This window comes from Pseudopipra pipra, chromosome 9 (genome assembly GCF_036250125.1).
Source record: "Pseudopipra pipra isolate bDixPip1 chromosome 9, bDixPip1.hap1, whole genome shotgun sequence".
Classification (NCBI taxonomy): Eukaryota; Metazoa; Chordata; class Aves; order Passeriformes; family Pipridae; genus Pseudopipra; species Pseudopipra pipra.
Window position 1 is genome coordinate 27915213 of NC_087557.1, and position 25255 is coordinate 27940467.

Consider the following 25255-nt stretch of genomic DNA (forward strand, 5'->3'; position numbering starts at 1 on the left):
TCCCCAACTTGGGAATCCCAAAGCTTCCTCCCTTTGGAACCTGGAGAGTGACACTGCTTCAGCAGTCGTGCATTTTTCTCCTTCCCTTAACAACAGGGAGTATTTTCAGACAACACATAGGAGCAGGTGAATCTTTGGTCTGGCCATTTCTATTTTCTACAAAGGAAGTTCAAGCCTTTCTGTTGCAGTAGCAGATCTACTGCACAGGCAGCTGGCACACCAAACCTTAGGGGAATAAATCCCACTTGGAAAAATCAGCTACCTGAGAGAAATGCAAATCTTTAACAAGAACTGTTCACAACATCCTGCCTTTTCAATTTCTTCGGTGACTTTGCAGAGGTAAGGGTGATAAAGGCTGCCCTTTAAACTTTCTTTGGAAGGTCTGAACAGCTTGGGAAAAAACGACAACTTAACTCCTCTAAAACAAGGAAAAAGACGACTTGACAAGGATGTGTGTCCCCCCCCCAGGCTGGACTGAAATTGAGAGGAAAAAACCACTGGTCAGTGAATAAATTGCTTTAGATGGTATGCAGAGGTGACCTCACAATTGGGGAATGTGGTTTAACAGTAGTTTTACAAAATGCTGTATATAGTCATGAGGCTTTGAATCTCTCTCACTCTTCTTTCTGAAGCAGTAGTCCAAAAAAACGCTGTCTTCACTGACCTATATTAGATACAGATGCCATGAATTCAGGCAGACAGCAATTAGTCTAATAAGTACCACACTGAAGCCTTAAGAAGACGAAGGCTACATATTGGGAGGAAAAATGTTCCCTCCAGAAACCTTGCTGTAAATACAGAACATAACTCTGACCTGGAGGAACCCTTGCACACACTGTGACTGAAAGCACCCTCACAAAACTAACAAAAATCCAAACTGCTTTAGGGAAAATAAACAATAGCCAGAACCTTTAACAGTAAGAACAGCTGCAGAACCACTGAGATCAAAAAACCCTCCTGTTATCTCCATACATTGTTCTAGTGAATGCTATTTTGCTAAGATAACTGCTTTTTTATTTCTTTCTTCTTCACTTCAAAGAGCAGCTGCTTGGCTGAAAAGGCCATGGAACCAACATCCAAACTAGCACAGGTAACCACCATGAGTCAGGGAACTGAATAAAGTTTGTCTCAAAGAACTGTGAACAGCCCAATTAATCAGACCTTCCTTCATCTTGTATCACCTTCACTGAATCAGCTCTACATCAAAAACAGGTTATTTGTGGCTTTCCAAAAGAGAAAGAGAGAGAGAGACAGACAGACAAAGTGTTTTTTCCAAGATGTTTGGTGAACAGGCTAAAGGAGAGTTCCAGGGACGAGCAATAAAATAAGTTTCCCTTTTCAACAGGGTAAATCCTACCCTCTCCTCCTTGTTAATTCATCAAAATAGCAACACTTCACAAAATCACCTGAGCCTAAGTTAATAGATAATAAAAGATAATAAAATACAGCTTTGACTCCTGTACGGATCAGAGCCCCTGACTCAAACAGCCCAATGACACAACCACCTTTTGGGGATCTCTGCCTTCAGTGATGTAAAAAAGGATCACTAAAAGAGGATGAAAAGGGGCAGGAGGAAGGCACTAAATGTATTGCAGCTGTACAGGACACTGCTCAGAGTTTTTCAGGTCTTCAAGATTAATCCTCTTAAAGAGCCAGAGGGAAGATATTTCTAAGCAAGATTTAAAAGGTCTGAAATCAATCAGAAGTATCCAAACACATTCAATATGCAAATCAAAAACACTGTTTGTTGGCTTTTCAGTTTATCCTTCTTTAACAAGTTGGAACAGATTGCATGGCAGACAAGGCAGAAACAACACATACATGTTCTGTCAGTTTTCTGTCCCTCCCTTTGTGGTCCTGATTCTCATTTCTCAGAGCAGGACTGGGGCTGCAGTTACTGTCAGGAGTAGCATTTCTGCCTGTTTTTATTTCTGCTGTGAACTGAGAAAGAATCACATGAGCTCCAGTGTAATGTTAGCAGAAAAAATATTTCATTAAAGTTAATCTGATTGCTTGGTTTTCTCAAAAGCAACTAGAGAAAACCTCATCTCAGCCTCATAATCTAATTCAAACATCCGTAACCTCAAAACCATCTTACAGCAACAGCTGCTACACAGCTCCTTCCCCAGTATGGCACATCAGACATAGCTGTAATTAACCTTCCTGCTGCAAAGTAGCCTTCATCATGTTTTGTTCACTGCAATGGGCATAACACACCACCACCTCTCCCACCAGTCCTTGTCAGGTCTGGGGTCCTTTTTCAGGGCAGACTTCTCAAGGATGCTATCAGCAACATCATGCTTCCTGAAGGAAAAAGCATATTCTAAATTTATCAACCTAATAAAAACTTAGCTTGTCCTTCAGTCCTAGAACAGTTTTAAAGATTAGAATAAAGACTTACTGTCAAGTTTACCCTCTTAAAACTAGGAACAGAACAGGTAAAATAAAATATCCCTCTGGATTATATTTGACATGGTTCCTTTGGCCTCTCTCACCCTGAGTTCCTCTAGCCTATCATCTCTGTAGAAAGCTAAGGATCATGGTGTCCCAGCCTGGCAGATTTATTCTTTCAGCGTAAATGAAATATTTTCTTACCTAACAGATGCTAATCACAGCTGTTCAAAGTATGTCTTGGTTTTACTGTCCTTCCTCAGCACGCAAGAAGCCTGTATGTGTTTGTTCCACCAAACTCTTCCCTGCCTTGATGACCTACTACGTATTCTTAAAATGTCTGTATGGTTTTCTTGGCACAGGCTGACAGCAAAGCTCTGTTGTCTCTGGTCACATCGTAGCAATGCTGAAGACAAAGACAGAGGCAGACCAAGCAGAGTAAGTTGTCTCTTCCCATATACCCATTTACAAAACCTCCTCAGAGCCAGCTTATAAATCAGGGGCTGACATAAGCTGACACCCGAGCTGTGTCTGGATATCATAGCAAGTGTGTCCTTCAGAGTACGTGACATGCTTCAGAGGCAGCCTCCATAAACAGGATAATGTCGGCCTGCTGGAATACCCTTGATTTCCATTCAACCATCAGATGAGGTTTCCCCAAAACATTTCCAAGAGGAAACAAAAAGGAGTAGATTTCTCTTTGGAGGTGGAACATTGCCGGCCAGGCAGGTACAGAAGAGTTGATGCCTGGAGATCATGCTCCTACCTTCGGGATTTTCAACAGAGTCAGCTCTTGCATAAGTTTAACAATTTGCTCACAACTGCTTTGGTTCAAGACAGGCAGCAACAAATCACCTGTTTCCACAATGTGTGCTGGTGCTTTATTCATTATGAATGAATAATATAAATTAATATAAATAATATGAATAATATAAAAATAAATAATATAAAATATAATATAAAAAAATAAAATTATGAAAGCCAGTGTTTTAACACAAATCCTTACCAAAACCTGCGATCCCTCAGAACATCTAGCAGTATTTCTAACTCTTTAACTGAAGTTTTGGGAATGATCAGTGCTTAGTTAGCCCAACCCATTCAATTTTCCCAAGTTATTCACGGAGCAAGAAAGTCTTTGTTGGAAGATATTCAGTAACTAGAAGCATAACAAGCTCACCAGTGCAGAAGGTGGCCAAAACTGAAATAATTTATCTCTGAGGTTTAGAACAGGTATCTGAAGGAAGAACATGAAGTGTGACTTTTTATGTGCTCTTCTCCCAAGAGGATAAAGCAACAGGAGAATCTCCAAGCCATTTATGAGCTATTAGATATTCCCTGAGTTGAGTTTTGCTACTAAAGGAAATTTAGCCTTTTATAAATGCAACGACTGTAAAAATTTTTGCTCAAACAATGGTAGAAACTTGTGAAGTTAATTAGTTGTAGTCATATCCACCCCAGGAAACAAATAACCATTTGTCAGTTTAGGTTAATGCTACTATGGTGAAGAACTATAAGCAAAGCAAGCATTCCACCTTACAGGTACAGGGAAAAAAAAGAACTGAGATTTCCCAGTTTTTATACAACTAGTTTGACTAGTTAGAAGAACACAAAATATACAAATCCAGACCTAAGAGGAACATACCAAGAAAGAAATCAGTCTCACACAACAGGCACCTTCACAGACATTCACATGAAGAACAAGTCCATCTAAAAAAAGTGCTAATTTTTTAATATACACATTAATTCGAACTATATGTACTACTTTTTTTTCCCTGTGGAAACTCATATTGGTCAATATGTTATTGTTCTCAGAATCAAAAATGGGTTGAAAAGCTTGTGAGTCATTCCCTTTTAAAATATTTGTACATCAACTTTCTGCCAAGGATATGGAGAACTCCTAGTGTTTGAAGATTTATTAATAATCTCTAGTAGTCCAAAAAGTCCTCTACTACTTCTTTAGAAATTCTTTCAAGAATGTTGTCCAGACATACCAATTCTAAAGCACACAAACTTAGGGTGTCTACTGCTTGAAATGTTGTTGTTGCTACTAAGGAGATCACTTTTTTCCCCCTCATCAAACAGAACAAAACCCTATGCATCTACTGCACAGTTCTACCTTTTCTATAAATACATTATCACTGCCTCCCCTTACAGTCTCAATAAAATTATATTTCCATGAACATTTCTTTCTTATGAAACCGAACTTTGGGGTCTAACAGTATAAAACTGCTCTAAACAATGCCCAGCCATTCATATTTCTTCCTTTTCCCACATGGTTTGGTTCATAATTACTTCCAGCTTCAGGAAACTGGCCCTTTTAAAGGCACCAAACAAAGTTTTGACTTTTTTTTTGCACTTAACAAACCACGTAATGAATCAGTTCTATCTAAGCTGCCAGTGATTGTGAGTTCTACAGTCTTTATCTTCTTCATCAACTGAGACTGTGTCTAACACAGGAATCCCAAAGCTACATAACAAAGACTCACATGAGAAGCCCTTATGAGAATACCAAAGGATCAAAATTGAAACAAACTGAACTGAACTAAGAAGAGCAAAACAAAAACAGGGATGGCAGTTACATCTCAGCCAAATGTGTGAGGTTTGATGGATGAACAACAAACAGCCAGGTAACTGAATTGCTACAAATAGCTACAGTTCATTTTCTTAAATATTTCAAGCGCTCAAACAATTAGTACAGAACAGAAGAGATTAGGTAGAAGGAGATAAATTAAAAGTCTGAAATGAAAGAGAAATAAATAACCAATTGCCAGGAAAATACCAGTGTAATAAAGCATGTTAAGCCTTGAAATAATCTAGCAGAAAAAGCATCAGGACACCTTTGGTTGTGATGGTCAGAATCCTTCCACTTAGCCCATGAGAGACACTCTTATCCTGCCTGGGCAGGAAGGGACATCATTGGGACTTCTTGCTTCTTTTCATTTTTCCTCCCTTCAGGATTGCAGGAATACAAGGAGACAAATGGAAAAAAAAAAACAGGGCAGAAAGAAATCCCACAGCAGCAGGCATTGGGAAAGTCCAGCATTCCAACACGTTTATTGCTTATTTTTACAGTGTTTAATGGCAAAGTACCACACATAGGCACAAACAATTTCAAAGCAACCTCCCAGCCTAGAAAGAAAATGAGGGGAAGGGGCTCTGTTTCAGTTCTTCATCATTGAAGCTCTGAAGTAAAGAAATTTCAACAAACATAAGTAACCCAATCTGTGTGTTTCCCTAGCCCAAGTTCCCTCCATTTTTATGGTCTTTCAAAGTCTAGATCAAGTTTCATTTGAGTTTGCAGGGTGAAGGTTGTTATTTCTGGTTTTTCTCCCCCCTCTCCAAAGCCTCAATTTCTTTGTCTTCTCTTTTTAAAACAAAGTTGAAATCATCACGAATATTCAAAAAATCTTTGTTGCACCTCCCAAATCTACTCTATAATAATGAAGAAACATGTAAATACACAGAATCACAAAACATCCTGCAAAACACAGAGTCCACTGGAAAAAAATATTCCTAATTAAGTACTGCCTAAATATTCCCAAAGTACACAATATAAAATATATACCATATAGTTAATATAGTGTACTATATAAATTATGTTAGTATCACATTATTGTGGTCAACAATATTGATCTCATAGCCATTTTTCTAATTGAGAGGAGCAGTAATTTTTTTTTTGCCTTTTTCTACCTTAAAAAAAAAATCCCCTCTCAAGTTAAAACATTATAATACCCACTGTCTTTTTGTTTAAGTGTGGAATGATTCCAGGAGGCTAAAGCATATCTTCTAACATTTGTAAAACTTTATGAAGGAGTGGCTCTTTGCCAGTCAAAGTCAAACCCTGGGAAGATTCTTTCATCACTCATCAGCTGAGATTTTGACATCCAAAGTTTTGACCTGACTGTGGCAGCAGGTGAAAAGATCTACCAAGCTCCCAAGCCGAGCTTTCTTCTGGCTGTTGCACCAAATTGCCAATCTAAAACTGCTAAAATACCTTTGAAAGTATTTTCTGAAGGATGAGTTTGAAACAAGGACAGAAGCAGCAGTCACTAGCTTCCATCTCACTGAGCAAATGGCACAGCAGCAGAGTAAGAAGGAAAGCTGGCAGAGAAACACGAGGGCAACAACACGAGGGAAAAGCCCTCAAATCACATGGGTTTTTCCAAAAAAGGAACTTCTGATACGCTCAAGACAAGTGAATCTACATTTGTAATCTGCCAAGGCAAACTCAAAGCAATCCTTAAGGTCACTAAACCAAGTATTCAGAGAGTACTAAGTGACAGAACAAAGAACAACCATGCAACCTTCAGCTTGGCCCACTTAATAAGCATTAAATACAGTCTATAATTAACTACACGTTCATATGCTGATCCTCCTTAGGAAATCTCATTTAATTCAATGCAAACATAGATTCTGCTCAGGGAATGATTCAGAATTTGTAGTGAATGAGACTCTTGTTTCTAAGACCTGGCCAGCCTCAAAGAACTACTACAATATAAATATTTGAGAATAACAAAAGCATGCAACTCGTTGCCAAGCACAGATGTTAGAAAGTGACTGCAAATCTTGGCATTTGGTGGCACCTAGTAATCCACTGGCTGAGTCACTAATGTGATTGATGGCTTTAAGTTGTTCAGGAACTACTGGCCCCTCTGAGAACGAAGACCTGCAAATTGTATCATATTTTTTGTATAAATGCTTTTCTCTACACAATCAGTAAATATTTTATTTTATTCTTATAGGTTTAAAAAAGGTTATGTGGCTCTGCTGCTTGGGAAACCTCTTTACCTGGGAGGAACTGATGCAACTGGCCTTTCCCATACTTTGTGCACATTTTGTTTTGACACTCTTAATTTTGGTAATGATGGTATGGTTGGTACAAGCATAACTAAAGGATAAACTCCTCTTGCAACAGATCTTTTTCACTGATCTGGTCCCAAGGAGCCTTATGTCTTGTTTTGACTAAGGGAACAACTAATTCATAAACTGCGTTGCCCACAGAAGTCCTCAGCTTTCTGTTCATCCCGTATGTCATTAACAATCCCCACCTGATCATCCTGCCCTTTAGAAGCTAAAAGGCTTTCTAAAGAAGAGCACAGGCACCAGAAAGGAAGCATATTCCATCTTAGTATTCTCCTTCCCAACAAGACTGTTCAGAACCAGCCACTTCCATGAAGCATCCATACAGTATCTTTAAAACTGGCCAATCCCCCTCCACGTGAGATTCCTGCCCATAACAGCATCCATCAGACACACAGCTCCCACAGAAATCACTTCTCAAGTGCTTCTGGCAGATTTTCTTTCCAAAGTGAACAAATCTGGTTCCATTACCATTTCCATGAACTCAAGTAGAACCAGTGAGCAGAACCATTACATTCCTGTAACCACAGCAGACTGTACTATATCTGAATAACATGTCCCGGGCATCCTCAGGGTAGAGAACACTAAAGCAGCAATGCATGAAAAAAAACCAAAGCTGCAAAGGCAAAAGGACACATAACTACTTAATTATATCAAACACTTTCCTCTGTATGTCATTTTTAAAATGCAAGTCAGAGCACTTAAGTTTTCATGCAGATCTACCTTTGTAGAAAATGTTGGTCTTCCAGGTCATTAGTTACAACAACATCAACTAACACAGTCAGCAACAGATTTTTGAGCAAATGAAAGATTAAGAAGAAAAAAAAAAAAAAAGAAGAAAACTTAATTGTTGCCCTCAGTGCTCCAAGTCACACAGATTCTCACGTGCTGTCAATTAAGTGAACCCTATAAAGTTATGATCTATGGCAAAATTCCACCAGAACAATTATATCAGAACAACAGATGTAATTAAATTATTTCTACCAACAAAGCCATCAGTGCAGAACATATTATCCCTTTCAACTCCAACCAACTTTTTTTTAACCAGAAAGTGCTTCTATGATGGTACCATCTTGACTGAGTAACAGGAAGTATTTTTTTGCCATTAAGTTCCACTAAATTCAGTCTGAACTTAGAAAACATATCTGGCACCCTGACCACACAAGCTGAACTTGTGGAATGGTAGCAGAAGTCCCCCAGACTGTCACCCATTTTTCTTTCAAAATTGATTTGGTACGTTTTGTGGTATTTTCAGCTATTTTCTACCTTCCTTGGTATCAAAAAGAAAAAAAAAAAAGTCATAGAATAATTCAGGTTGGAAGTGAACTCTGTAGGTCATCAGGTCTATTCTCAAAGCAGGGACAGTTTTAATTACACGGAAGAAACAAATAAACAACAACCAAAAGAAAAACAAACAAACAAACAAAAAGCCAACCAAAAACCAACAAAGGACTATTGCAGTTAAAAAAAAGTGATTTCACCTACGCACAATACTTGCTTTCTTTGTTCCTTAAGTCACTTCATAATATTTATTTTAATCATGCTGATTTTTTACAAGTCTTTCTAGAAACTAACTCTAGGGCTTTGAAAAGCAAACATGCACATTTAGGGTGCTATATAAAGATATTTTTTAAAGTAGTCAACGAAACAGTTCTTTAATCAAAAATACTGGAGAGTTTTTATCATGGGGAGGTTTTAAGAAAATAAATCAGGGCTCTGGAAGCCCTCCAGCAGGTAAAAACTTCACTTGGCCCCATACTGTAAGTACAAGAAGGAGCAGGCCATGTCTTGGAGAGCTGTAATCAAACAGGTAAGTCAGCAAAGGATGTAACAGAGGCTTCAGGGGAAGGAAGACTCAGTGGGATTTGGTAAAAGCAACAAAGAAAAGGGCAGTGCATGAAGGAGGAGTACGAAGAGTGAGACTGAAGCAGTGGTTTGGACACAGCACAGGTGGATACACCAACAGTGTGTGGACAGTGAATGGGCATGTTCAATGAACTGGACATTACAAAATACACAAAACAGCCTGGAAAAAACCAATCAGACCACTTAAAAACCTATAAAACATTTTCCCCTTACCAATACCAAGACATTCACTCAAAGGTTACTTACCCATTCCACAATTTTGGATTAATCTCTTTGCTTTGACTTCTACATGTAAAAATTTGAGATAATGTATCATCTCACCCCACAGTGTTGTACAGGTACATACACTAGTGTCTCTAAATCACAAGGATGGCCCAACACAGAAAGTTCAATAAAGAAAATTGGCAACTCTGTAACCAGTACAGGTTCCAGACAGCACCCAACAAAAACTGCACTAAATGAGAGTAGAAAGAAACTATTCATGCAGTCAACGCCATCCTTCCTGCCCACTGAATGAGATCCAGGGCCTTCAGGGGGAAAATAAATAAATAAGTAATCAATATTCCTTCCTTCTCGTACATGTTCTGCTACCTTTTTGCCATATGTTACTATAACTGAGCTTATGTATCCAGCTGCCTCTGTAAAAGAAGCTCCTACCTAGAGACTTTCTCATCTTCTGCAAACACCAGTTCCCAACACACTTATGAGGCTTTTATTCCATTATGGAAGCTCCCAAGCCGTTCAGCAAGACTAAACTCAAAATGTTACGCCCTACAAGTACCACGAAATTTTCAAAACTTTAAGAATGGGGTTTATAATAACACGACACATCGCGCAGGGCGCGCGTTCTCCAGTCATTCAAAGCCAACAGACTGCTTCTGTGCCTTTTTGAGCGGTAGGTTTTTAGGAGCCTTTTTGCTCCCAACGCCAAAATTACCGCGAGGCTGCCGACCTCAGAAACAGGGTCGCTACTGACCCCTAGTGTTAACGAGGTCAGTCTCGATTTGAGTTCTGGCAAAAAGCACGAGGAGCATCATCACCCTTCAGCACCTTGTTGTTCTTCTGACACAGCGAGTGGTCCCTGCCTTGTGTTGAGGTTCTTTCCACTCTAGTTTACAAGCAAAAATAGTAGTATCCATCTTTAAAGAAACAGGAGGAAAGGAAATATAAACTTCTAAGCATCCCAGCAAATTGCAGATTCGTGTTCCTTCTGCTTTCCAGTGTTTAATACATTTTTCATTTGGAAGACTAACAGTAGGATATCTACAGCAGACTGACAGTCATGGCTTCAGGTGGGTATTTATAGCCTCTTGATCACTTATTAAGGCATTAATGACAGTGATCCACAACCCAAGCTGGCCTGCAGAGCCCAGTGCAAGGAAAGGAGTCATAATTGCCAGGTTGCTGCAGGACTTGGCTGTCCCAGGTAGAAGTGGAGAGTCCACTGAGCCAGCTGCCCAGGTGACATAAAAGTTGCTTACAATAGAAAGCTGTAACTACAGAAATGAAGAAGAGTCCTATTGTTCTACTTACAATTTGGAGTCCAGATTCAGGAGAAAGCCCAGTTTGTCATACTCTGTAAAACAAAAGGAAGGGACACATTATCAAAAAAACTGCAAGTGTCTCCTCTGCAAAAAGCATCAAAACCAAAAAGTTGCAAGTCCTCATGGAAGGATAATAATTATTTCTAATTGAAAATAGCTATATCGTAATTTCTAGTCACTAGCAGCTGTTAATACAGATTATTGTTACTTCAAGGTATTCCCAAATTAACATTTGTGAATCTCCACGAAATACTAAGCAAGAGAACATATGGGTAATCATTAATTTAGAAATCACCAGAATTAATCAAGCTATGTGTAGTCATAAAAACAAAGCATTACTGAAACCACTCATGCAGTGATAAACAAAGCTCTTCTGTTTGCTGTACAAATAATTTTGCCACTAATTTGTATGACAAACATTCCTCCTAAGTTCTGACATGGTAGAGCTTTCAATTTTTTCTTCATTCCTTGCCTATTCCAACACACAACTTCGTAATCAAGCAGCCCTTCTTCAAAAGTAAGTGACTCATGGTGGCAAAAATGCTTCAAGTTCAGATGTTGTTCAATAGGAAACCGCAAAATGAGTTTATGCTACAAACAGGGGACAGCTACAGAAACAAAGTTATCACTCATAACATCCTTAACTGTATAATGTAAGCTTAGCATCCAGCATCTTTGAATATATTGTGATCTTGTAAATCAAACACTTGATACAAAAAACAGAGATACTGGACTTCATGTGAGATACACAAGAAAAAGTAAAAGGTGTAGTGTCCTTTCACTGGGTTAAGCTCAGTGGCCTTCTCACACTGGGAACTGCTGGGTCTCACTACATACAATAAAAAAATAATACAAACAGAGAAGCAGAAGATAATCCAATCGGGGTGTATTAAAAGAAACAACATGAAAAAAAATTCTATTAAGCTTTTAGAGCTCACTGGAAATACAGAAGATTGCTTTCCTCACAAGATCCCCCCAGAATTTCCTGCTGCAGTAGTTTTACCGCAGAAGATCACAAGCTTTTCACATCATCACTTACCGGCAGAGCAGGAAAGTCTAAACCAAAGTACCTGAGACAAAACCATCTCACCAGATAGGTCAATGTAAACTGTGCCATTGGTTTCAATCCCATTAAGATTTAATTCCTGAGGGAAGTGTTATATTTGACATAACTCAGGTAACAGAAGCTGCAGAACACGTGTGCACTCGATATTGGCACATACTGTCTGTTCTCTGCCAGCACCCGGGTGCCACCCACCATCCCTGCTGTACTTGACGTTAGAAATGCACCTGTGCCTCTCTCCTCCACCTTCCATGTGCTGGCAGTCTTGTTTCCCTCATGTGCTGCTTTTGTCGTAACTTCCTCCCACCTCATTCCTCCCACAAGAAATTACGTCTTGTCCAACCTTACCTCCTCCACATGTAGGATTGCGCATAGGAAGGTATCCATTCCAGAAGAAGAAATATGCCTTCAATTTTTATTAACCCTCCTGACTCCCAAAAACAACATCCATAGTGAGCCAACAGCAAAAGAGATTTTGATTTTTTTTTTTTGGTATCATTGTTTTTTTAAAAACATCTACAGCCACTGACCCACCTGTCATCAGTCTTATCCCATTCAAGCCAACATTCCCTTCTTCCCAACAGGAAATACAAAAAGAGGAAATGCAATAAGAGATTATATCACCTCATAACTACAACATCCCGGGCTTTCTACTAACTCAGCACTTCATGAGCTTTGCAACCAAAGCACCAGAACACACATCCATGCTGAAGTCTAAGCACCACAGATGACAGAGTCCATTGCAATGTTTCACAAGATTTACCTTTTGTTTCTCACGTGAGTTTTACCTTCCCTAGGTTTAAAGTTTTGATGTTCTCTGATTGTTACTGACAGAGGGATAAAGTAATCTTATAAAATTATATGTCAACTACCTTGCAATGGGTACTTTCCAAGAGATGTATGAACTACAACAAAACAAAATAACACTTTCAGTTTCAAGCCAGAAGCACAGGTGTGTTCCTGCTTTTCAGGAGGGTGTAAATTATCCTTTCAAGCTGTAACATTAAATCAGAAGCAACTAAGCTCCTTCCTCTCACTGGCTGGTGAGATGTGCAAGCTACTGCAGGCAGAGAAATGCTGCCCTCACCACGGGCCATCTCACACTCACTGACACTTTTGGAAATCAGCATTACTATTACCTTGGAAATGAATCTCTATCACATGCTGCCCCCCCAGGAAAGACACTAGGACCCTCTAAAATTACAGAGCCAAAGTTACCTTCCTTTTCAGCAAAAATCAGTCTCGTTACAGACTTCTAATGTCATTTAGTTCTATCTCTACAAATACAGGGGCCAAAAGTCAGCTCTCATTCTGGCTGTAAGCAGCCTGGATTCACAAAAGACAGATAAAGCCCCAAATATCTGGAGAAAGCCAAACACATATAGCCCAGCTGCAGGCAAAAGGCAATACTTGTCTGGAGTTATGTATTTAAATTAAAACAAGATGAAACACAGACCCACTAAACTGAAGTACAGCTGAATCTAAAACACAGTTTGGTCAGGGTGTGATGGTGACAGGAGAGGGACTGAGCACATAAATCACTTGAGGAAGGGGCAGTCCCACTCCTACCCTTTCCTCCCTTGAAAACAGAGGTGGCAAGAGCCTGCCTTGGCACTCACGTCACCTCTCTGTTCTCTAACCTATAGGTTGCTTTCTCCTCCCAGCACCTTAGTTCAAAGCCTTTACTCACCAAGTTAATCGCTTGATTTAACCAAGTTAATCCTCTCTTTTTCACACAGTGGGACAAAGAAGAGCCAGAATATTAGACAAAACAGTTAGAGAGGACAAGGTAAAAATACTCCAGCATCTCCACCAAAAACTAGCTTGGGCCAGCTGACTGTGTTAACTGTGGTTTGGTTTTGGCCTCCACCATCATCATCACAATGACACTCCCTCATGCTCCCACCATGAGGGGGTCTCTGCACTGAAGGACAATGTACAGCCATCAAGAGTTACAGTTCTGGAGAACTCCCTTCAGATCTAACCATGTTGGTAGGTCTGATCCAGCCAAGGCCACGTCTGACCCATCGATTCCCAGACAAGACACCTATATGTGGCTGTGTGGCAAAGGATTTATTTTTAATGCAAAAAATGAGTAAAGGCAATAAAGGACTTAGTTCACATCTACTGGAAGAGCATCATGGAAGAATCTGATAGAGGCTTTATGTTATCAGCCCACAAAAGGCTGAAAGGCTCATGAGAAATAAAAGCAACATTATTAAAAGAGCACAATGCAATCTAAGGACCACACTCACCTGAGCTAGGAAGCTACAGATCTCAGCTGACAGTGTGGTCCAGCAGTGTACAGAAGGACAGAAATGAGTGAACACGGGAAATGAAGCTTCATCATGCCCCATAAGAACAAGAGGTCATCTAAGGTCAGCAACAAAATGCATTTCTACATTTCCAGGAAGGTCAGAATTGAATAAGAATCTGACAACTGAAAACAACTTCATAATGAAGCATGTAATTGCGATTATATGAACAGAAGAACAGCCAAGCATAGCAATTTCTAAAAATGATGCAAATCCTGTGCCCAATTCAATGCTGGCATTAGCATGGGAATTTCTCCCAAGTATCCAACAGAAATCCAACTACCAGGTCAGTGAGAAATGGATTGCCTAATGTCTGTAAACTCCATGCAGACCACCCAGGAAGCCATAAAGCACCGTGTACAGTATCTATCAAGTTTTCAAATTGCCTTTTGCATCTGTAGCCAATATAGCTACACAGAAGAAAAATGGACAAAATTTTCCCCTTATGCTACTAATCTGAAATCAACAATGCAGGAATTAACGTGGCTCACTGGTTTTATCCTTCAAACTACATATAACCAATTTCACTGATGACTTGAAACTATTCCTTTTAGCAGACAGCTACATAGAACAGCACAAATAACTCTGTCCACAGAAATAGAAAACTAATTATTTTTTATAAAGACAGGCTATATGCAGTTCTAGTTCTGTGTTTAACTGGTAACTGCAAGTACAGGAGGGAAGGCAGAAAGGTTCAATTTTAGCGATTTTATTCAAAATGTTTGTGTTTGTCAAAGAAATCAGTAAGATTTTCAAGAAACAGAAGTCCTACTAAGAAAAGCTCAGACCACCCTGATACACTTCATCCTGTCCAGTGCAGTTTGGTCTCTGCAGAACTGAGGCTCCAACTGGACTGAGCCTTGGCCACTGTCCACATCTGTGGCAAAGGTCACAGGTAAAATTATTTACTCTGCAATGAAAAAAGGTCAAACGCATCACATTCACCTTGGTCTGAGAAAACACATATGGACAGTTACAAAAGTTCAGCTGATGTAAAGCAACTCTGCCAGAACTCAAGAGACAAGAAAGAATTAATGAAAAAAAGTTCATGTTAAATGGATCAACTGAAAAGGACAAAAGAAACCTTTTATTCCAGGGTTAAAAAAATACCACTCGAGATTACTGAGGAACAATCACAGTACTGGATAAACAAAGACTTAATGTTGCATCCTTTCCTAAGGATTTTCACTTTAACCCCGTCAGTGATGGAATTTACTGATGGAAGCATTATCTTCTGAGGCTACTTAAATAACTGGGGAGTAAAAAAAAGAGTGCAAAGCCAAGTTCATAAGTAGCAAAGCTGAGGCCACCTGGGCTCCTCAACACAGTCCTGCACAGACTGTATGCATGTCTGTGTTCCAGTTTCCTTCTCACCCCCATTTAATCTTTTGCATACACACTTCACAACCTTTTTCCCCAGGTTTGTCCAAGTGACATCAAGGAGAACACCAAGAAAATGGGCAAGAAAAAGCCCAGTCCTTCGTGCCTTTCCCTGCTCCATAAAAATACACAAAAGCAGCAGAACTGATACCTGTAAAGCTCAGTGCTTGGCCCTTGCTGCCCAGCAACAGAAGTGTACCTCACCAATCTACGTCTGTGTAGAACCATCTCCACATTTGACATTTCTACCATGTGTGAAAAAAAATTAATTCTTCAAAAACTTTAATGTAGCTTCACTTAGGCTTCCTTTTTTTTTTTTTTTCTTTCCTGGGGAGCAAAAGGGCTTGCTAAACTACTCTTTCAGCAAAACCTGAAACTTCACATCTATTCTCTATATTCACAGACTCTGCAAACTGTCTAAAGACGTCAATCCTGCTGCACCAAGCTCAATATTCATTTTCCAAGTACTGCACCTGCTGAAAACAGCCATATTTAGTGGAAATCGATACACCAAGCACTATCAGCACAACTGAAACACAAACCTGTGAGTTCAAAGCGGGATGGGAAGAAATGTGTCTTCAGTCACAAAGCCCTGCATGCCCTGGTGACATCTAAATGTTTCTGATTTAGCAGCAAAAGGAAGTAATTTCTACCTCTACACCTTCAGGGTGGTTTGGTTTGGTTTTTTCCCCCTGTAATTCCTGATTGGGGCCTCCAAAGTCACCTGACCCAGCTTTTACAGCCTGAGGAAAGCAACACACCAGAGGGGTCTCCTCCATTAGACACTGCAACTACACTGTTCATCCCCCAGGAACAGAAAGAACAAGTAAGCAGTCACTTGCTGGTAGTGCTGGATGGGTCATCCATCAGGAAGGTCTTCTGCCTGCTTGTCTTACCCCCAACATAGGTACAGTAAACCAAAGAAGAGGTCATTCTGGGATATTACATTTTAAAAGGCTCTGGTTACCTTAACATGGAGTACATATCTCCTTACAACTGGTTTTCCTAATAAAACTGTAGTGACCTCCAAAGGTAGCAAAGCAACTGACTGCTTTAAGCTGAATTTCGGAAAGATTCCAACAGGAAGATGAAACATTTCCTCCTATGAACTGCATATGCCCTTTTGCTTTTCCCAGAGAGTCATCTGTTTCAAGCCAGACTGCAACCTTTGCTAAGCATTAGTTTCATTTACTACCATGAATCCACTTGGCCCATGGAGTTAATGCTGCCCTACTGAGTCTTCCAACATACTCTTTATTCCATAAATTGTATCGTATTACCTAATAAAAGTCAAGAACAATATTAACAAAGCAATAACCCATACTGGCTTTTAGTGACTTACAGGTTGTACTGACTTGATGCAGAGAAGATGCCACCACAGGAGAGAGAAAAATCGCATTGAAATACTTTTAATTTGACGTATTCTTAAAGCTGCTTCTTGGCGTTTGCACCTCAACTCATTCACAGCTGTATTTTCAATTGGTGGAACACAGCACTAATAAGAAGACAGATGATACTGAACATGCTGGCAAAGCCACATAAGGACTGTGCAACTGCTTCATGACAGTCACTGGCAAAGATTCAAGCAGCTCCCACAGTCTACAGCTCAAAGAAATAAAGAATGAAGCAGAACTTCATTAATCAAAAATGAAAGGGGAAAAGGATTTTTGCAGAATAGAGTCACTAAAACCAGCAGAGAAAATATGTAATATTTCCCATTTATTTTCTGCTTTACAGGAATGCAGAAAAATGCAGCAGAGTAAGTTCATCTCTCCTTTCCCATCATTACCACATAGCCTTAAGACAGTTAGAAACACAATTTAGGGGGAAAAAAAACCCAACACATTAGAGCCACATCAGCTCCAAACTCAAATTTAAGTTGCTTTTCTCAAACCAAGAACACTGACCTCACAACTCCTACTAATTAACACAACATCTAAATTAATTTCCACTAACCTGGAAATCTGGGAAATATCAGAGTTTGAAATTGTAGCCATCTGTACTGTCAGAGTCACACTGAGAAAGCAAATGAACAGTGAGGAATCTTCTGCAAGTCACCAACGTTTTTTCTCTTGTACTAGTAATCTATTACTATTCTACCAATTTGATACCTCGTGGTTTCAGCTGTATTTCTATTCCTGGCCTCCATCCATACCACTCTCCATCCAAAATGTAGGCAAGCAGTCACCAAATTCACTCTGGAGCTGTACTCGGGAGGACAGACACAGGGTTATCCTCATCCTTCACAAAATGGTTATCTGAGCATCTTCAGCAGCTGAACAAAACAGAGAAAGTTTCCTTCATAGTTCTCACAGATTCTCCTAAAATAGTTAAGGACTTTGACATAAGCAAACACTAGCAGCAAACTCCTAAATAAGCACAGATTTAAATTCTCAGATGATTACTCCACCATCATTGTGAACTCAGCATCTGGAAACGTGGGCTTTTACAAGCACATGAGCTGCAGCAGACATGCTACTCTAAACCAAAGTGTAAAGATCTATCTTCCTTGCATAAATCGAATCAAACTTTCGATAAGGGTTAATAATTAAATTGGATAGAAAAAAAGCAATAACAACAGAAAAGTTAATATATTTGAACAATTTGAACAAGACCTAGATCACACTTGGCAGCTTGTGATGTTAGAACTAGCATCTTTTAAGCCTGCAGTGAGAACATCTGCTTTGAACCAGTGGTCAGTACTGCAATCAAACATGTCTAACAACACCATAAGCCTACAGCTGTAAGGTATTCAGAACGTCAGTATTTCCAGCAAGCACAGTAGCATATGGGAAAGTTGCACATTCAATGTACTCCTACCCTATGAGGCTTAGAGAAGAAAAATTTAACTTGCTCTCAGAAACAGGAGGTAGGAAAAAAGTCTTGAACAAAAATAGCAGGGATATAAATCTGACTTTCAATGTCCAAAGTTTGATTTGGTAGCAACAAAATAAAACAAAGCAACGAGAGAGGGAAGAAAAAATAAAAGTAGCACTAGCTGTCTATGGCAAGTGAATGAAATCTAGGTCTCCTCAAACACCATGTGTCCTGATTAATGTTTTCCCAAGTTCAGAGCACGACACCCTCCTTTCTGCTATCAGCTGAAACACTGGCCTAGACATCACAAGAAACACTTATCTCTGCTGCTCAAACTTTATCTTTCAAGGGAACGGACAGCCGTGAAGAGAATCACAAAAACATCTGGACTTGTGAAGGCTGGACCACGGCATGAACCTCACGGTTCAGCCTCACTCCAAGCACATTTGGCTCGCACGTCCTCTACTCTAATCACCTCCTATGAAGCAGGACATTAAGACTCCGTAGCCAAATGAATTTCTGAGCACTCGGTTCAGAAAGTTTATGCAGAACAACCCAGAGAGTGTCATTAATCTGAGTTGCATAAGGACAGATTTTCAGCATCCCTGAAAACTGAGATTTGCATGTGGGACAAAGTTAAGGGGAAAGCCAAGACAAGGACAAACAGTCAATTCAAATAAGATACAGAAGCTGCAACAAAACATTGCCCTTCACATGGCATGATTAGCAAGTACCAAAGAGCAATTCTAAGAAGCTGTTTAATATGCAAATATAAGTCAATGAGTACCAGTTTTAAGCAGCATGAAGTCTTAACAGGGAGACTATTATTCTCAGCTGCTTAATTTTGACTAATAAAGAAAAAGGTATATGTAATTTTATGTTTCAAAGTATGCAATCTTAGTCCCTTCTTACCCCAACCTGAAACATCACCTACTGGGAATGGCTGGGCCTGGAGCTGCCATTGTTTCTGTGGGTTCTTTCTGGGTTCTGTCTTTTCCTGGGTCTGCAGCAAGGTGAGATGGGCTGGACAGCGGAAGCACAATAGCCACAGTTTTTCTCTCTCTCCTTCCTGTTCAACAAGGAAAGCTATCCCTCAGTTGGACAGACATCACACATCTTGACATCTTATTAACACATATCAGTTCAGAGCAAAGTGAAGTTTGCAGCACAGAGAATGCGAAGTACTAAACATGAAAGCAATAAACATACAGCTCTCCTGGAAATTTCTGAGCCTCCCTTCTCAAATATATGAGTTTTCTTCATATTCCTTCAATGACTAAATTCAGTCTTGTTGCAAAGGGTTTGCAAAAGATCATGTCTTACTGTCTTAAATCCTAACCAATCCAAGCTTGAGTTGCAAAATGCAAGCAGAACAAAGATCAGTGCTTTTAAAACACACCAAGATAGTCCAATGGCTTATCTCCCACCCTCCATATTAACAGAAATCCAAAAGATACAGAGCAGTTGAACTATTTTTCATAACTAAATTTACTTTCCTATTGGTAGTATCATAACACAGCATTTATGGTTAACTCCATAGATATCCTTCCCTGAATTTTACTCACAGATTTTGTACCTCACACCTACGCAACTTCCTCCCTACTTTTTCAGACCAAAGAAACCATCACCCAAAACAGAAGGAGGCAGGCAACAACACGCTTCAGTTATAACGTATTAATTAGTAAAAGAGAATTAATAGAGGGTGTCTTCCTGCCATAAACACAACATATCCACTTGGCACTCTAGAGATACTCCCACATCAGACCATGCACCCAGAATAGATCTATTTCCAGATATAGGTTTTAAAGAAGATACGGGGAGAGTAGAAAACATTTGGGGTGTTTTAAAACAAAGTTACTTCCACTAGCTCTGGGGTTAGTAAATCAGAAATGTGTTCAAGCTTTGCTGTTAGTGTCAGGCAGCAGGCTCTCTTTCAAACTGTGCAGGCAGAAGACAGGTGCTATGTTGGAAGGCAGCATGTTTCCCCTATCAATCTAGGAGGAAAGGCTGGCAAGCAAGATATAATAAAAAATTAACCAAGGGAAGGTTTTGTCTTTTCTGCAAGACGGTAAATACCCCCATCTTTTAAGTGTTTAGGGGTTTTTACATTAAAAGAGCAATTCTTAGGCTTTCCCTTGCCCTTCATATATCATTATACATACGCTGTAAACTGAATTTCATTAAGTATCATGCTCACTGTGGTGTGCCTTGGCTGCAGCTTGTGCATTACACACAGCCCAATGGACAGTTACTGATTTAATGAAGTGGCCCCAACACAAAAGAATTTCTGATTTCTGGTTCACTTTAACTGAAGGTCAGGCTCAGGTTCCAAAGGAAATTAGATTGGGAAGGATTTGCCCTGGGGTTTGAAAATGCTGGTCAATCTCCACCCAAAAAAAAAAGGAGTTTCTTGCCCTATTTTTTTTTTTTTTTAGTTACGACTCTTTCACCTTCTCGTTCCTGGAAGCATTCCTGATGTCTTTCCCCAAATAACTCGAATGTTTGTTTAGCTGAGAAGAAACTCTCCTTGTAGCATGGGACAGTTTTTCTTCAGCTGGTGGGTGACATCATCTTAATGCCTTAGACATGAGAAGAGAAGCACAAAGTGCATCACCAACGATGTAACGTGTCCAGGTCACCTGCCTCACTGGGGAACGGACGGAGTCCTGCACGTTAATCACGTTAATCCTCGTGTCTCACTACAACTGAATACTTCCACTACACTGAGGAAAGGACCTATTTACCCACTTTGGCTAGATGGTTGATTCCCACAAAACTGACTCAGTGGCCTGCCTCCCAACATGGCTACCATGTCCAGTTAAGTAGAAGCCTTGTCATGAGGTGGGAGATAGAGAAGAACACAACATTGTACCTGAGCCTATTGTATGTCCAACGGAGTCAAAGGAAAGAACCACTGAATCTGTAACACAAGAGTACAAGTTCATTTTCCCCTTTTTTTTTCAGCACCATTTCCTGCTGTAACATTTTTTTTTTGTTATTTTCCTTAAGTAATGCCTCATGCTCCCTTCTGCCAGGAAGCAGAACAACTTCACCAACCAGACAATACAAGAGGAATCTAGCAAAGGCAGAACAATGGAGTATGCAGTGTCATTACCCAGTGGAGTAGCTACAATTCATTGAAAATAATTTCATTTTATAACTAATAAGCTTGGTTGACCTTACCAAAACTGAATCATAACATGCTTTGACTGATGGACTAGAGAGTTTTTTCTTATCAAATGTATTACCAATGTTTTGTCCCCACTTAGGGGCCTTGCCTGTTATGATCAATTCTTCCCTGACACTGTTTGCTAAGACAAGACCTTTGCACTTTTCACCATGATTCCCACATCTTTACTCACACTAGTGGTTCCCCAACTCAATGCATTTCAGTTCATCAGTAACCTTCACATTTTTCCTTTATGCAGCACATGTGCCAAGCATGAAGAAAATATAACCTCTCTACTTGATACCCTTTTATCCCCATCTGGGGATCACAGCAGTTCTTTATCCATGACTGCAGTGACAACTCTTGCTCACCAGCTAACATCCAATACTTTTTGTCACTGTTTTATATGATAGGGCACCCTTTTTGTCAATTGTGGTTTAAAGTTCCTAGTTTTTATATATGCAACAACATTTGGCCACACAGAATACCTTACTGCCTGCTTGCACTTAGCTCACCTCATGATCCAAACCCCTACAGCAGTCACTCATTTTCCTCGTATACCACCCTTCCAGCCTGGAATCTCTTTGCAAAATTATTGGTAATAATTTGATGTTCTGTTCCAAGTGGAGCTGCAATATGGTATTATGCTCAACAGTGGGTTTTTCCTCAGCTTTATGCTTACTTGAGACAAGCTAACACTTACTTTGGTAGTAAGCCTCATGGTTTGCCATCTATTTTCATGCCAATCCTAACTGAAGGAGCAAGCCTACCAAATTCTACTCCACTACCAGTGGAGCAGAATTGGGTCCAGAACTTAAGAGACAACTTTTGAATGAGTAAAACACAAAAAAGAACAAACCACCACGACAGGATCAATAATTTGATGGAAAGAGAAGCTTTATAATGACATAGCAACAGCAGAACTGCCTTTCAGCTTCGGCTAAATTAACAGATTGAATCCTTGAACGTTTCTCTTTGCAACTTAGGTTTCAGATGTGCTCAGCTGATCACACATCATTTGCAGCACCACAAACGCTGCCAAGGTGCAAGCCCTCAGTGCAAGGCAAAAAGCCCAAGCAGACTTAGCCTGCTGCAAAGAGTTTAAGCTCCTGCTGCATCACCCCAAATTTGGGCAGGCGACAATCACAGTGACAGTTCCTGTGTAACAGCTGACAATACCCTGACACAGGACCGAGCCCTTGGCTTCTCTACACTGCACATCACCCTCGTGCTTATTTTCCAACTCTTAAAAATTCAATATGAAAGTGCTAATTTTCAAAATAAACACAGTAAGACTGTTAACTGGGTTTAAAACAATTTAAAAAAAGAAGGTCTATGCTGTCTCGAGTCCAACGGTATGCAAGTAACATTAAAAAAAGAAGATATCACTAGTCTCAAAACTTACTCCAGTAAAAACAAAAATCCATCTGGACTTAACAACTGTATTTCCTCTTTTGGGAATAAAATTCAGACATCATTATATTATTCTAAATAGCAAGGAGTTTAATTCATTTTAACTGCATTAACTTCATCTGCCATCAATTCTAAAGTATCTCTGTGGGGTTCTACTTTTAAAAAACTGTTGAGATTTTTATCATCATGAAGTATTGCTTTGTAGTTAATGCCAAATTTAAATGTTGTTAATTTTCCTACAGTATCTTTTGCATTCAAACACTGCACATGAAATATTAGGACTTATCTAAGAATGGTTGAAAAGCACTGCAAGAACCAAATTAATACCATTATTGCAGCCCACAAAAATAGTACAATATTTCATTCCTTTAACTAAGAATGTTATCTTCCTCACATAAAAAAATTAATTTACAAGCAAAGTAAGCTCCCTTTTCCAAGCCAGTCCTCCACGCAACTACTAGTTTCACAGTTTCCACATCAAATTCACTGTGAATAACCTCTATTAGAGTCAACTCCCCCTCGACCTGCACAAGTAATTGCACAAACCATAGATCTTTATTAAAACACTGTGTTTATTTCTGGCACTAGCACTTCAAAAGGGAAGATACTATAAACTTGAAAAAAGCTGAGAAGATAATCATGTGTCACCTTTCTTCTACCCAGACAGCTATTCACATTCAGCCAAATTCAGAACAACAGGTTATTTCTGTCAGAATTTGATGGAAATAAGCTCTTCTTTGAGGCAAGCCAGATTTATTGCAAATACACCAAGTCCTGCTTTCACAAACATAAGAAGAAATGTTTCTTTGCTTCTAGCTTCAAATATCTTCCAGTCATCAGTTCAAAATCCTCCAGACTTTCTAGACTTCTTTTTGCTGAGACAAAGTGGCTGCTCAGTCTGTGCCCAGTGCCTTTCCCCAAGCCCCTGAGTCTGCTCTACCTTTCAAAGGCAATCCTCAAAGGCTTTATCTTTCAAAACTTATTAAGGCACAACGCAAAACATACCCACTTACACAGGCCCTTGGTTTAGGTGCCAAGAGGTGTTCACGTCTGAAGGAGCAGTCCCCAACCTCTCAGCTACCTACTTCCACAAAGCAGCTTAGATGTTTTTTATCCTGCTCTAACTGAAGGGCAGCCTTTATGCCCAAATCATGGAATATGGCACACAGTGACTTGCCCATATGTACAGCTTCAGGCTGCACACACCACAGTGCCAGCCTTTTACACCTTGTTTTCATGTTAACTACAATCTTTATTCCAGTGACTACAGCAGTTCTAAAAAGAAAATAAGGAAACCCCAAGATACAGCACAGTACAAATGTAAATCTGGATCTTATTCAATCCATCAGAAGTGAAGACAGCATAAACACTCACTTATTTAGAAGGGTCTCAGTGCCAGGAATAATGATGGCTGAGACCTCACGAGCCAGACTGCAAAGTTGCTTTGGGTCACTTTGTGTCAACTTTGGGTTAAAGCTGCATTGGGACCTATGCTCTGGGTCACTTCTCCTCACCTCCCACAATCCAGACAGAGCATCACAAATCAGACCAACACATGAATCTGCTCCATCATCCCCCAAACCCAGTGCTGTGCAGGGCGACCCAAATGCACTGCATCACAGCCCCCTTGGAGTGTGGAGGAGTGTTGCCCAAGTCCCTGCTTACAGAGCAGCTTGACTGCTCTGGAACAAACACAAGGGTCCCATTTCATCCAGGAACCAGGAGCTCCAACACAGACTGTGCAGAGACCCAATGCTGTTCTGGGAACAAATTTAAACTCAGTTCCAACAATGCTCCATGCTGGACACAGAGCTGAATGTGCCTTTGAAGGAACACAACCAGATTTTCAGATTTCTGTCCTGAAGTCAAAAAAAACCCCCAACCTGCAAATCTGAGGTGACTACATTTGCTTCTGCAGTTACACCACAGCCCAGCTAAGTCATCTAGGTATGCGAACTGATTATATTCCAAGGCAAGGGATGCACTTCAAGTGTTGCTGACCCCTTATCTCCTGACACACCCCCCCCCCCACTTTTCACTCCAGTGTCCCCCATTTTAGGTCCTTCCTCCTGTTTGTTTTGTTAACCATGAGCTTTCTCAGGGCCCAGTTAACTCTGCACCACACTCCCCCATTCCCAAGACAGGCAAATTAAATTACTCATCTTGCTGCATATATTGTGCACCTGAGCTCTAAGCATTTCTGGCCACCAAACAGCTATTTAACTGCTACTCCTTACTGATTGCCAAATCTTTTCCACTACTCTGGTTTCCAAACAGAAAAATAAATTAAGATTTGGGTCTTCATAAATGAGTGATGATCCTGACCATCAAACTGTTTCTTACTCCAGGAGGGAAAGATGCACAGCACAGGATAAACATTTTACATAGGGGTACTGCACCAGAGACACGTGTGGAAACAGCTCTTAAATTCAATTGT

The 25255-nt window shown here is 40.0% G+C and overlaps 1 protein-coding gene across 14 annotated transcripts in view; it reads right to left on the reverse strand.

The window, feature by feature from the left end:
• The window catches only part of ST3GAL3 (ST3 beta-galactoside alpha-2,3-sialyltransferase 3), a 177852-nt gene that overhangs the window by 117417 nt on the left and 35180 nt on the right, over positions 1–25255 (reverse strand). For 5 of the 14 annotated variants that reach the window (XM_064665433.1, XM_064665438.1, XM_064665440.1 and 2 more), the window contains exons 3-5: positions 21109–21156; positions 19167–19322; positions 10651–10693 (exon numbers count right to left, since the gene is read on the reverse strand). The exons of 1 other annotated variant lie outside the window; for it this stretch is intronic. In XM_064665433.1, the coding sequence (XP_064521503.1) occupies positions 10651–10693; positions 19167–19322; positions 21109–21156 (247 nt within the window). The remainder of the gene's footprint in view (positions 1–10650; positions 10694–19166; positions 19323–21108; positions 21157–25255) is intronic. 8 more of the 14 variants (XM_064665443.1, XM_064665445.1, XM_064665442.1 and 5 more) reach the window with 4 other exon arrangements.